General features: G+C 47.5%; 1 protein-coding gene across 5 annotated transcripts in view; it reads right to left on the reverse strand.

The window, feature by feature from the left end:
• The window catches only part of NT5C2 (5'-nucleotidase, cytosolic II), a 155,199-nt gene that overhangs the window by 69,063 nt on the left and 71,307 nt on the right, over positions 1-14,829 (reverse strand). For all 5 annotated transcript variants that reach the window (XM_063961952.1, XM_063961953.1, XM_063961950.1 and 2 more), the window contains 2 exons: positions 4,379-4,496; positions 4,072-4,167 (listed from right to left, as the gene is read on the reverse strand). In XM_063961952.1, coding sequence (XP_063818022.1) covers positions 4,072-4,167; positions 4,379-4,496 — 214 coding nt within the window. The remainder of the gene's footprint in view (positions 1-4,071; positions 4,168-4,378; positions 4,497-14,829) is intronic.

Here is a 14,829-nt window from a genome sequence, read left to right on the forward strand (position 1 = left end):
ACCGCAGACCTCGCGCAGCTGCCGGGTGTGGTAAGGGGAGACTGGCAGTGACTGGTTAGCCCCCAGGAGATGCTGCGGCTGGAGGGAGGAGGGGGTCGGAGCCTGCAAGCAGCTCGGACTTCTGCAGCGTTACCCGCCGGCTAAAGTGTGTGAAGGAGCTGGGCGCACCTCACTGTGGGTGGCAGCGCTGCAGCTAGCGGTGGGGTTGCCGGGGCTGGAGATAACAGAGGCAGTACGGAACCTGCACAGCGGCAGGTGCCCCACAAAACTGCAGCTAAGAAGCGTGGAGTGTGCCAGAAAGTGACGCTCCTCCGCGCCAGAGAGGGGGGGGGGTCAAGCACACAGTGAGCCGGTGCCCGTCTGTCTGTACGGCATACCCCCTCACACACCCCCATACCTCCCAAATGTCCCGATTTTCGCGGGACAGTCCCATTTTTTGGGGTCTGTCCCGCTGTCCCACCCGCGGGTCGCAGTGTCCCGCGGTAACGGGGGGGTCAGTTGGAAAGCTCCTGTACTCGCTGTTCTGCTTAGCAGAGCAGCGGTGAATAGTGGAGACAGAGGGAGAGGGGGCATCAGGGGGTATGGATTAAGGGGGGGTTCCAGCAGCAGACCCGGATTAAGGGGGGGGGGGGGGCAGGGGGTACGTACCGTTGGCCCCACAGTTTTAGGGGGCCCCCCGGCTCGAGTAGCTCTGTCCCAGCTCAGAAGGCCCCCCCCCCCGTCCTGCCAGCATCAACGGCAGCATTGTGCTACTGTCAGCACACGCTGCTGCGTGTTGGCAGGTCTGTGGTGTTGCAGGGAGGCAGCAGTCTCCCTGCTTTCTTCTGCCTGTGCGGGTGTGTAGGTGGGAGCGACCACCTCCTCTGGATTTACCCCTAGCTGAGGGGCCAAAATTCCATAAAAAAAAAAAAACAACAAAAAAAAAAAACGGAATGTGCGTAAGGGGGCGTGGCCTCGCGTCCCGCGATTAGGCCACGCCCCAACCCACAGCAGGCACAGCAATGAGATAGGGCTCCCCTGTCTCAAGTGCCCTGGCCCCCCCGGACTCATAATCAGCCCCTGGGGGCATGCCAGCAGCTCACAGAGCGCTGGGCATGCCCCCTCATTGACGAAAACGGGGCCCTCCCGTGAAGCCACGCCCCCTTTCTCGCCGAGTGTTTCCCTCCTTCTGTCTGAAGAAAGCTCCTGCAGAAAGCTGGGAGGTATGCACCCCTGCCTGTGCCATGCCCATACTATCTGCTTCTGCTCCTAGTCTCCTGTAGATTTGGCCAGATCTGTGACTCAATTGACTAACTCCGCCCACTGTTGTGACTCCGCCCAGCGTTAGCAAATGAATCACAAAGTCACAGATCTGGGCTATTATATAGGAGATAATACATAATGATAAGGATGAATAGAAGCAATGTAAAATCTGTGTCTCACACGCAAAACACAATCACTACAATCATTGTAAAAATACCAGCAATAAAGTCCTTAGGGAACTGAGCAATCAAACATTGTATTGTATAAAAAGGAACAGACTGGCTTGTCCAGAATTAATACAGGACAAGTAAAAACAAACTGAAAGGGTTCATTAGTGATGCGGCCTCTCTCTAATACTCCAGTATAAAAACTAGTAAGAACAGAATCCTTACCCTTACTACTCCCCCCCCCCCCCCGTGCACCTACTGGTTTATCAAGCCTCCCTACCCCACCTCTGAACACCCCCCTCCACTTGGGCAAATCGACATAACTCACTTGCCAAATAAACCCACAGAAAAACAGCCTAGAGACCACAATTTTCACATGAACACCAATTTGATCACAACAAATGAGAAATTTCCTCTGATAATTATATATACATTACAGATAAGCAAAAAGAAAGGACCGGCACTCCTCCTCCCAGGTTCAATGCTTGGGTGCCCTCCTAGCGAGTAGGATACAGGGTAACAAAAATAGGCGGCACTCCAAGTCTGTAGTAAATTTCAAGTGTATTACACACAAAACTTATTCCAACGTTTCGGGGTCCAACACTGTTCACCTTGACAAAGGGGCGCTTGGACCCCGAAACGTTGGAATAAGTTTTGTGTGTAATACACTTGAAATTTACTACAGACTTGGAGTGCCGCCTATTTTTGTTACCCTGTACATTACAGATAACATATTTCAAACAAGACATAGTAATGCTCTCTGGTCTCTGTTGTTGTTGTTGTTATTATTATTATTATTATTACCAGTTATTTATATAGCACACACATATTCTGCTGCGCTTTACAGAGAATATTCAGCCATTCACATCAGTGCCTACCCCAGTGGAGCTTACAATCTATATTCCCTACCACATGTACACACATACACATTCATGCTAGGGTTAATTTTGTTGGGAGCCAATTAACCTACCAGTATATATTTGGATTGTGGGAGGAAACCGGAGTACCCGGAGGAAACCCACGCAAGTACGGGGAGAATATACAAACTCCGCACAGTTAGGGCCATGGTGGGAGTTGAACCCATGACCTCAGTGCTGTGAGGCAGTAATGCTAACCATTACACCATCCATACTGCCCTCTGTTCTATTATCTGCAATACTGTCTAACATCACATGTACTAGTATGGTTTATTTATTGTAAAATGAACTAGATTTAAACAAAAAGCATATGCCTCTGTGTGATGCTGATGCAGCCAGACTCGTTTTGATTTATGGCCATACACAGAAAGCAAACAATGGACACAGTGGGTAAATAGGGTGATGCATTGTCTGCAAACAAAGGTTCACTTTAGAAGATACAAAGCATGACTGCCACATCAGAGGGAACATCTGTTTGTTTCATTATGCCATGTTTTCACATTATCGACTCTTCACTGATGTACAGGATCTTTCTAATGAGTCCTGTTACCTCTGTCCCTGACTGGCTAATAATGATCAGCTCTCACTGCTGTAACACAGACATGGGCAGTGGCAAATGTAGGATTTGTAATGGGGGGGTCCCTGACATTCCAGTGCGCGTGTAGCTGCTACTACTATGCCCCTGCATAATAGTACTAATAATACAGGTACAAACTGGAAAGGTGGCATCTGTGGGGTACATTGGGGGCAGTGTGGTCAGTGCACTTGGCTGCCATCATCCATCAAAAGGAAACGCTGTCATTGACCATGCACGGAGCAGCAGCCTGAGCTGAGAGTGGGGAGCCAGCGACCCCGCTGAGTACTAAGCACATCCATCCTGGCTGAAGAAAACATGAAGAGACCGGTCTGATAGGGAGGGGGGGGCGCTGTTATTAGCGGATTTACCACAAGACAACCAATGCGGCTGCTTAGGGCCCACCGAGAAGACTGTATAAAGGGCATTTTTACGGCAGACTGTGAGCTCCACTGAAATTGGCCGAGAGCTGGACTGGCTGAATACTTCTGGCAGGCTGTCACTAATTAGACAGCTGTTGGGTGTCGGCTCCAGCGATCGCATGTGTCTCCAGTCCTGCAGTATTGTGCATGTGACTTGTCATGACACACGTGTGTATGAGGTCTTCCAATGTACTTTATTACAATATTTTTTTTAATTATGTTGTATAACATCAACCTACTTCAAATTCCGATCACACAGGGCTGGAGGTGGGGGATGGACAGTGTTATTTTAAGTGCAGTGTATAACATCCGCCTGCAACAATCATGGCTGGGGGGGGAAGGCACACACTGACTAGCGATATACCAATATGCTATTATACTCTATTTTAAATGCTACCGTGTACAGGAGATGCCTGCTACAATCACTGGGGCACTGATATATAATAAATATAGTCATACTGACTGAGCGGCGTATGGGCAAAACAGTCTGTTTCCAGTCTCAGCAATGGCTGGCTCAGCATTAGGTTACAGCATTCTAACATGCGGGGAAACCCATAGATTGCATCACTTTGCCTGGAATCTCTAGGTTAGCATGCATTAACCATGGGTTTACCACACAGGGAGAATGCCAGATAATTAAATAGCTCTAGGCGTGAAACCCGGAGCTTCTCTCTGCGCAGCAATTCCTGCAAATAATTGAATCTCCCCCTATATGGGAATAGGCACTTTTCTAATAACTGCTCACTTACCCTCTCATGAAGTTGAATCCATGAGCACAGACCAGAATATTGCCATAGGCATCAACCTTCAGAAGGTTTCCATATGTAGTATCAAACACCAAACCTCTGTGGGAAAGGGAAAAAATAAATAAAAGAAAGCACAAATCTTTAAAATACTTTTGAAAACAATGAAACAGATACAAGACCACAACATAACACAGTAAACACACTGAGAATGGATGATACAAATAAGCAACACAGCCATCCCAGCATTCTCTTTGGTAGGAACCCAGACCTTGGCTCATTTGCTGTATTTTATGAAGTGTAAATATCTCACCTGGTGGGGAAAGTTGGGTCATAGACAAAGCTTGAAAGCTCTTGGGGATAGCCGATAGATACCAGTCTTTCCACAGTCAGGTCAAAGCCAAGAGATTCATACTCGGGAGACTTGTATACTGAGAAAACACAAATGCATTACTCTAAATACAACTGTCTGCTACAATAACATCAGCATTTAACACCAGTTGGGCCATACAGTACAGCACAGTACATCTTTATCACAAATAAAATCCCAAGATAATATGAAATTGCCCCGAGTGACTCAGAGATGGTGTCCTCATGCAACTATTCTTTTTGTGCAATATAGCGTGAGACACCTGGCATGACAAGACACTACGCCACGGGTAGCAGTACCTGTGCTTAAGCACTTCTTCCTGAATTTTGTCACATAGCTGAATGTTAAATGGTTCCAAGATGAAAAAGAACACAGATAACACAAACGTATAGTATGTTACTATGACAAGGGGTGAACTTTTTTGGAAAAATGGCAACATACAGTAAGATGAGCAACTGATCCGTTATTATTCAAGTAATTTGGAGCTGTGCTGAGAGCAAATCAGAAGGAATGTAGGACTTATTAAGCTCCTACTGCAATATAACATTGTTGCGCCTTAGTTGTACTGTATTCTGTGTAGAACCTGATATGAATCATTTGTTTGGAATTTGTTCAAGATTCTTAAGGACTCCATTAGAACATCGTTATTAATAAATCACTGCTGGGCAATCAGACATCTTGGAGCGGATGTCCCATTATAAGAGCACTTGTTTAATTGCTGTATAATCACTCTGCACTGTGAGTCACTTAAGGAGTCCTGTAGTCACATAAAGTGTTACACAAACTGGTGTGCCGTCTACTATTGTGAAACAGTCTCATACTTCACTCAGACTGAGCCTGGTTGAAAGCTATGCAAACTCTGGCACCCGTCCACTAAACACAGAGGTGTATTATTTTTAGGCAGCCCCCTTTTCATGGAGTCAAATTCTTCCGCCTCTGCCTCAACACAGGATGTTCTTAATGCTGGAAACAGGATCAGGGCAAAAGAGAAAGTTTTACAGTAAATATGAAACAGTCAGAACTGAGGGAATATATACCAGAGACAGCAGCATCAGTACAGAAAACAAATGTACAACATACAGTAAGCACAACAACGGATAATAATAATAATATGCACAAAATGTTTTAAAGCAGATTATAATTGTTATTTTTTATTATTATTATTATTATTATTACTATCATCGGCATCCTTTATTCTTATGACGCCACAAGGGATCCGAAGCGCCCAATTACGGAGTACATAACCAAATAAGCAAAAACAAGAAAACAGTGACTTACAATTCAACACAATATAGGACCAGTACAAGGTATATAAACATGGCTGCGTCAGCAGACAACACTGAAATAAGTATCAAGGCGGCAGAAAACCGAGAGATTTGGTGCGGTCAAAGGGAGTAATGAAAGGAAGACAGGTTAAGTCAGAGACGTAAAAGCACATGAGGGAAGAGGGCCCTGCTAGTGAAAGCTTACATTCTAAAGGGGAGGGCAGACAGACAGGGGTGACACAGATGGGGTTAAAAGTGAGCGTGGGCCACAGAGGGCTTAGGATGAGAGACGGCTGGGTTTGGTGAAGAAGAGGGTCTTGAGAGCCCGTTTGAAGTTTTGTAGAGAGGTGGAGAGTCTGAGGGGGAGAGGTAGAGAATTCAAGAGAAAGGGAGCAACAGCACATGCAAAATCTTGGAGGTAGGAGTGGGAGGAGGTAATCAGTAGGCAAGAGGCGGTGTGCATTAGCAGAGCGAAGAGCATGGGTGGGAGTGTAAAGGAATATAAGGTCAGAGATGTAACTGGGAGAGGAGTGGGTGAGGGATTTGTAAGCGAGTGTGAAAAGCTTGAAATGGATTCAGAAGGGAAAGGGGAGCCAGTGAAGGGCTTATGAGGGGAGGTGGATGTAGCACGTTTGGTGAGGAAGATGAGCCGGGGAGCGGCACGGAGTATAGATTGGAGTAAAGAGAGATATTTGTCAGCGGCGCAAGATAGGAGGAGATTACAGTAGTCCAGTTGGGAGATGACCAGTGAGTGGATAAGGATCTTAGGGGCATCCTGGGTGAAAAAAGGGTCTGATCCTTGAAATATTTTTGAGATGAAAATGACAGGTTTGTGAGAATTGCTGAATGTGTGGTTTGAAGGAGAGGCAGGAGTCAAGGATTACTCCAAGACTGCACTTGGGGGCTAGAGGAGATAGCAGTGCCATCAACAGATAATGAAATTGTGGGAGGTGAGGTTGTGCGGGAGGGTGGGAAAATGATCAGCTCAGTATTAGACATGTTTAGTTTAATTAAGCGCTGGGACATCCAAGAAGAGATAGCAGAGAGACAGTTGGTTACACGAGTGAGGAGAGCAGGTGGGAGGTCAGGGGAGGAAAGATAGATTTGAGTATCATAAAGATGATATTGTAAGGCAAAAGAGCTAATGAGTTCACTTAAAGAAAACGTATAGAAGAAAGGAGAGAACCTTGGGGGACACCTACAGTTAGAGGAAGGAGGGGTGGAGCCTTGAGAGGAGACAGAAGGAAAGGTCAGAAAGCTAGGATAGCCAGGAGAGGGCAGTATCATGCAGACCAATGTAGTGAAGGATTTTCAGGAGAGGGTGGTCAACAGTGTCAAAAGCAGCAGAGAAGTCAAGGAGAAAATAGGATTTTAATACCTACCGGTAAATCCTTTTCTCTTAGTCCGTAGAGGATGCTGGGGATGCTTCAAGAACCAAGGGGTATAGACGGGATCCGCAGGAGACATGGGCACTTTAAGACTTTAAAATGGGTGTGAACTGGCTCCTCCCTCTATGCCCCTCCTCCAGACTCCAGTTATAGGAACTGTGCCCAGGGAGACTGACATTTCGAGGAAAAGGATTTATTTAATTTTTAAAACTAAGGTGAGATACATACCAGCTCACACCTCAAACACGCCGTACAACATGGCATTTAACAACAACGCATGCAACGGCATGACTAACATCAGCCACAGACTGACTGAACTCAACACAACATTAGTGTAATCATAACCAATAACTGAAGAAACAGCCCGCACTGGGACGGGCGCCCAACATCCTCTACGGACTAAGAGACAAGGATTTACCGGTAGGTATTAAAATCCTATTTTCTCATACGTCCTAGAGGATGCTGGGGATGCTTCAAGAACCATGGGGTTTATACCAAAGCTCCAGAACGGGCGGGAGAGTGCGGATGACTCTGCAGCACCGATTGACCAAACAAGAGGTCCTCCTCATCCAGGGTATCAAACTTGTAAAACTTCGCAAAGGTGTTTGAGCCCGACCAAGTAGCAGCTCGGCAAAGCTGTAATGCTGAGACCCCTCGGGCAGCCGCCCAGGATGAGCCCACCTTTCTGGTAGAATGGGCCTTCACTGATTTCGGTAACGGCAATCCTGCCGTAGAATGAGCTTGCTGAATCGTATTACAGATCCAGCGTGCAATAGTCTGCTTGGAAGGAGCCTCTGTTTTCCTAATTTGAGCCGTTCTGGCGACATAGATTTTCAAAGCTCTAACCACATCGAGAGACTTCGATTCCGCCAAGGCGTCAGTAGCCACTGGCACCACAATAGGCTGGTTTACGTGAAACGATGAAACCACTTTTGGCAGAAATTGCTGACGAGTTCTCAACTCCGCTCTATCAGCATGGAAGATTAAATAGGGGCTTATGTGAGACAAAGCCGCCAATTCAGATACCCGCCTTGCGGATGCCAAGGCCAACAACATGACTACTTTCCAAGTAAGGAATTTCAATTCAACCTTACGCAAAGGTTCAAACCAATGAGATTGCAGGAACTGCAACACCACATTAAGATCCCATGGTGCCACTGGGGGCACAAAGGGAGGTTGGATGTGTAACACGCCTTTCACGAAGGTCTGAACTTCTGGAAGGGAGGCCAATTCTCTGAAAGAAAATTGATAAGGCCGAAATTTGTACTTTAATTGAGCCCAACTTTAGGCCCGCATCCACACCTGCTTGCAAAAAATGGAGCAAATGCCCCAGCTGAATTTCTTCCGTAGGAGCCTTCTTGGATTCACACCAAGAGACATATTTTCTCCAAATACGGTGGTAATGCTTCGCCGTTACTGCTTTTCTAGCCTGAAGTAGTGTGGGAATGACTTCACTGGGAATAAAAGGGAGGTATGGGAGCGCTGAAGGAGTCTAATATATGAATTTAATAATGAAACAATGTTTCATATAACACATTAATGACAATAAAATAGCCTGATGAAAAAATCATAAAATAAAATAAATTTAATGAAAAATCACATAAAAAACAGTATTTATTATGACTGCGGTGTATCACCTGAAATAAATAAACAATATCTAATAACAAGTCTTTTTATGGACTGGAGCAAATAATGAAATGGCGCTTCATATGTGAATAGATATTTCAGCCGTGCATCCACGGACTAAAATATAATGTAGGTGGGAGACAATTGAGAGGTACCTCTTTTTTTCTCTATCTTATTGATATTCTGTTGGGGCAGCCCGCCCACAACCGGTGAGCGGCCGTCTGAGTCTAATTGGGTTTATGTCTATTGTGGAGCGCCAATTCTCTGTTCATTTCTAGTTTGATTTCACTGGGAATACCCTTCCGGGCTAGGATTTGGCGTTCAACCGCCATGCCGTCAAACGCAGCCGCTGTAAGTCTTGATACACGCACGGTCCTTGCTGTAACAGGTCCTCTCATAGAGGAAGAGGCCAGGGATTTTCTATGAGTAATTCTTGAAGATCGGGATACCAGGCCCTCCGTGGCCAGTCTGGAACAATGAGTATCGCCTGAACCCTTGTTCTTCTTATGATCCTTATCACCTTTGGAATGAGTGGAAATGGAGGGAACACATAGACCGACTGAAACACCCTCGGTGTCACCAGGGCGTCCACCACTATTGCTTGAGGGTCCCTCGACCTGGAACAATATCTCTGAAGTTTCTTGTTGAGGCGAGACGCCATCATGTCTATTTGAGGAATTCCCCACCGACTTGTCACTTCTGCAAAGACCTCTTGATGAAGACCCCACTCTCCTGGATGCAGATCGTGTCTGCTGAGGAAGTCTGCTTCCCAGTTGTCCACTCCTGGAATGAAGACTGCTGACAGAGCGCTTGCATGTTTTTCCGCCCAGCGAAGAACTTTTGTGGCCTCCGCCATCGCCGCTCTTTGTTCCGCCCTGGCGGTTTACGTACGCCACTGCTGTTACGTTGTCTGACTGAATCAAGACGGGCAGACCGCAAAGAAGATGTTCCGCTTGCCGAAGGCCGTTGTAAATGGCCCTTAATTCCAGAATGTTTATGTGCAGACAAGCTTCCTGGCTTGACCATTTTCCCTGGAAATTTTCCCCCTGTGTGACTGCTCCCCAGCCTCGGAGACTTGCATCCGTGGTCACCAGGATCCAATCCTGGATCCCGAACCTGCGTCCCTCTAGAAGGTGAGAACTGTGCAGCCACCACAGGAGAGAGATTCTGGTCCTGGCAGACAGGATTATTTTCCGGTGCATGTGGAGGTGAGACCCGGACCACTTATCCAACAGGTCCCACTGACACACCCTGGCATGGAACCTGCCAAACTGAATGGCCTCGTAGGCCGCCACCATTTTCCCCAGCAACCGAGTGCATTGAAGAATCAACACTCTAGCCAGTTTCAGAATCTGTTTTACCATGTTCTGTATTTCTAGAGCCTTTTCCACTGGAAGAAAAACTCTCTGTAATTCTGTATCCAGAATCATGCCCAAGAACGACAGCCGTGTTGTCGGAACCAACTGAGATTTTGGCAAGTTTAGGAGCCAACCATGTTGTTGCAGAATTGTCAGGGAGAGCGTAACGTTTTTCAGTAATTTCTCCTCGGATCTCGCCTTTATCAGGAGATAGTCCAAGTACGGGATAATTGTGATTCCCTGCTTGCGCAGGAGAACCATCATTTCCGTCATAACCTTGGTGAAAATCCTCGGAGCCGTGGACAGACCAAACGGCAACGTCTGAAATTGGTAATGACAATCCTGAACAGCAAACTCAGATAAGCCTGATGTGGAGGATATATGGGAACGTGTAAGTAGGCAACCTTTATGTCGACCGACACCATAAAATCCCCCTCCTCCAGACTGGAGATCACTGCTCGGAGAGATTCCATCTTGAATTTGAATTTTTTAGATAGAAATTGAGGGGTTTTAGGTTCAGAATCGGTCTGACCGAGCCATCCGGCTTCAGGACCACGAACAGGCTTGAATAAAAGCCTTCCCCCTGACGGGGGTACCGTGACAATGACCTGATTTTGACACAGCTTTAGTATTGCAGCGCATACTACCTCCCTTTCTGAAAGAGAAGCTGGCAAGGCCGATTTGAAAAATCGGTGAGGGGGCACATCTTGAAACTCCAATTTGTACCCTTGGGCTACTATTTCTAATACCCAAGGATCCAGGGCCGAGCGAACCCAGACCTGACTGAAGAGTTGGAGACGTGCCCCCACCGGTGCGGACTACCGCAGAGGAGCCCCAGCGTCATGCGGTGGATTTGGCAGAAGCTGGGGAGGACTTCTGCTCTTGGGAACTTGTCACAGCCTGTGACCTTTTTCCCCTTCCTCTTCCTCTCGTAGCAAGGAAGGAAGACCCTCGTCCTTTTTTGTATTTATTGGGCCGAAAGGCCTGCATATGATAGTGGGGCGTTTTCTTTTGTTGTGCAGGAACATAAGGTAGGAACGATGACTTACCCGCGGTAGCCGTAGATACCAGGTCAGTGAGGCCGTCACCAAACAAGACACTACCGTTAAACGGCAGAGACTCCATAGTCTTCTTAGAGTCAGCATCAGCATTCCATTGATGAATGCACAATGCACTTCTAGCTGAGACTGCCATGGCATTGGCCCTTCATCCCAAAAGGCCAATATCCCTCGCAGCTTCCTTTAGATAGGCTGCAGCGTCCCTGATATGACCCAGTGTCAAAAGAACGCTATTCCTGTCCAGGGAATCTATATCAGATGACAAGTTATCTGCCCACTTTTCAATAGCGCTACTCACCCACGCAGATGCAACGGCAGGCCTGAGCAGCGTACCAGTAGTGACATAAATGGATTTCAGTGTATTTTCCTGCTTACGATCCGCAGGATCCTTTAGGGCTGCCGTGTCAGGAGACGGAAGCGCCACCTTTTTGGACAGACGCAATAGCGCTTTGTGCACCGTGGGGGTTGACTCCCACTTTTCCCTGTCCCCAGAGGGGAACGGATATGCCACCGGAATTCTCTTGGGAACCTGTAACTTCTTGTCAGGATTTTCCCAAGCTTTTTCAAAAAGAGCGTTCAGTTCATGAGAGGGAGGAAAGTCACCTCAGGTTTCTTTCCCTTAAACATGCAGACCCTAGTATCAGGAACAGCAGGGTCTTCCGTGATATGTAACACGTCTTTTATCACCACAATCATGTACTGAATGCTCTTAGCCAGTTTAGGATTCAATCTGGCATCACTATAGTCGACACTGGAATCAGAGTCCGTGTCGGTATCTGTATCCGCTATCTGGGTAAATGAACGCTTCTGTGACCCCAAGGGGGTCTGAACCTGCGACAATGCATCCTCCATGGTTTTTCTCCATGTCTGGTTCTGAGACTCAGATTTATTTAATCTCTTATTCAACCGAGCCACATTTGCATTCAAAACACTCAACATATTTACCCAACCAGCCGTCGGCGGTGCCGACACGGTCACTCCCACAGTCTTTTCTGTCCCCACTCCAGCCTCCTCCTGGGAAGAGCACTCAGCCTCAGACATGTCGACACACGTGTACAGACACCCACAACCACACTGGGGCTACAGGATACAGACCCACAGCAAAGCCTGTTAGAGAAACACAGAGGGAGTTTTGCCAGCTCACAACCCAGCGCCTATCCCGGTACTGAAACGATGAAAGTAATGCCTCAGACCTGTTAGCGCTTTTATAATAATAATACAGCACCAAAATACTGTGCCCCCCCTCCCCCCCCCCCCCCCCGTTTTGCACCCTGTTACTTGTACAGCAGTGTAGGAGGTCAGGACCAGCGTCTCTGCAGCTCTGTGAAGAGAAAATGGCGCTGGTTAGAGCTGTGAGGGCTAAGCTACACCCCCTTAATGGCGCGCTTCAGTCCCGCTATTTTTTAAATATTTATACTGGCTGGGTCCGGTTTTTAGTGCCCAGGCACTGCAAGCCTCTTTTGCCAGTTTGTTTAGTGAGGTTTCATGCTGCCCAGGGCGCCCGCCCCTGCGCCATGCACCCTGTAGTATCACTGTGTGTGTGGGAGCATGGCGCCCAGCGGCCCTCAAAGACACTGAAGTCTTCTGCCATCACTTAAGTCTTCTGATCTTCTTTTACTCACCCGTCTTCTGACTTCTGGCTCTGCAAGGGGGGTGACGGCGCGGCTTCGGGAACGAGCATCTAGGCGTACCTAGCGATCAGACCCTCTGGAGCTCATGGTGTCCAGTAGCCTAAGAAGCAGAGCCTTGAAACTCACAGAAGTAGGTCTGCTTCTCTCGCCTCAGTCCCACGATGCAGGGAGCCTGTTGCCAGCAGGTCTCCCTGAAAATAATAAACCTAACAAAAAGTATTTTTCTGAGAAACTCTGGAGAGCTCCTCAGTGTGCATCCAGACTCACTGGGCACAGAATCTAACTGGAGTCTGGAGGAGGGCATAGAGGGAGGAGCCAGTTCACACCCCTTTTAAAGTCTTAAAGTGCCCATGTCTCCTGCAGATCCCGTCTATACCCCATAGTTCTTGAAGCATCCCCGGCATCCTCTAGGACGTATGAGAAAAAGCAAAGAGTAGTGGCCCTTGGCTTTAGCAGAAAGGAGATAACTGCTGACTCTTGTGAGGGCAATTTCAGTGGAGTGAAGAGCACAGAAGCCAGATTGGAATGGATCAAGCAGTGAGTGGGAGGAAAGAAACGCAGTAAGACGTTTGTAGACAATACACTCAAGGAGTCTGGAGGCAAAAGGGAGGAGAGAGACGGGAGAGATTGTGTGGATCAAGGGTAGGTTTTTTAAGAATAGGTGAGACGAGTGCATGCTTTAAGGCAGAGGGGACAGTGCCTGATGAGAGGGAGAGATTGAGGAGGTTGGCAAGATGGGAGCAGGCAGAGAGTTAGCAGGTGGGAGGGGACGGGGTCAAATGGGTAGGTGGAGGGGGGGGTGGAACGGATGAGGGCCATAAATTCCTCACCAGATACATGGGAGAAAGATATCAGAGTTGGTAAGAGGGATGAGAAGGGGTAGTAAGAGAAAGGAGGCGGCTAGTTGCTGATGATTTGGCGGGATGTGATGTCCTGACGTATGGAGTCAATTTTGCACGTGAAGTGGCAAAGTCAAGAGCAGAGAGTGAGGAGGGAAGACGAGGTGCGGGTGGGCAGAGGAGGGAGTTGAGAGTGGCAAAGAGGCGCCGGGGGTTCAAAGACCTGGAGGAGATGAAGTTCTTGGAAGTATGACTGTTTAGCGAGGGAAAGGGCAGCACTGAATTATGAGAGCATAAGTTTGAAATGGAGGAAGTCTGCCTTAGAGCGTGATTTCCTCCACAGATATAGTTAACGTAACCCATTTAAGACCTGTGATGACCCTTCCGATTTAGCAACTGCCCACATCTGCATTTTACATACTCCAGTGACCTCACCATAAGAATCTCTTTTAAACATGATGGGGGAAGAGATTTAAAGCTTCCACAGATGGGAATGCAGAAGTAAAGGTGGCACCTAAAGGTACAGGAGCAGTGAGCTATCTCATCATTTCTAATGACAGGTCTGCCATCCATGAAACAGTGCAGTGCAATGTTCTTATATGTAGTATTGGTGTTCCTAGGGGATGCAGTTACTGTAGGTTATCGGCAGTCGGGGTCCCAATGGTCAGGATACAGACACCGGTATCCTGACCACTGACAATGCCGCCAGACGGAATCCCGGCTAACAGGGGTTATTCCTAGTCGTGGGTGTCCACGACACCCTGAGTGGGAACAGAACCTGTGGCGAGCACAGCGAGCCCGCAAGGGGACTCTATGCGCTCCACATGCGGCCGGGATGCCATTGTTGGTATACTGACGGCTGGCACTCCGGCCACCGGTATATCATACTGAACTCATTTCTAGAGCCAGTCCCTCTACCAAATTGCTTACTAAGTAGAAAATACATAATCTGTTAAACGTTATTCTAATTTAAAAAAAAGAAGAAGAGATAAAGACTAAAGCAGTATTTCTATTTTACAGGGTGGGCACACAGCACACTGTAACCAGATGCAGAAGTCCCACAACCATCACGTTCTGCATGTTAATAAGAGCAATGCAGCAGTACCCAGGTAGCCAGGATAGAAGGGAATCTATTCTACAACGCTGGGCTGTTACTCACAATTTGGTCCTTTGAATGGGGCTGAATAAAGCAACTCTAAAAGGAACCACATTCAGTTGTTGGCACATTT

This window comes from Pseudophryne corroboree, chromosome 3 (assembly GCF_028390025.1).
Source record: "Pseudophryne corroboree isolate aPseCor3 chromosome 3, aPseCor3.hap2, whole genome shotgun sequence".
NCBI lineage: Eukaryota > Metazoa > Chordata > Amphibia > Anura > Myobatrachidae > Pseudophryne > Pseudophryne corroboree.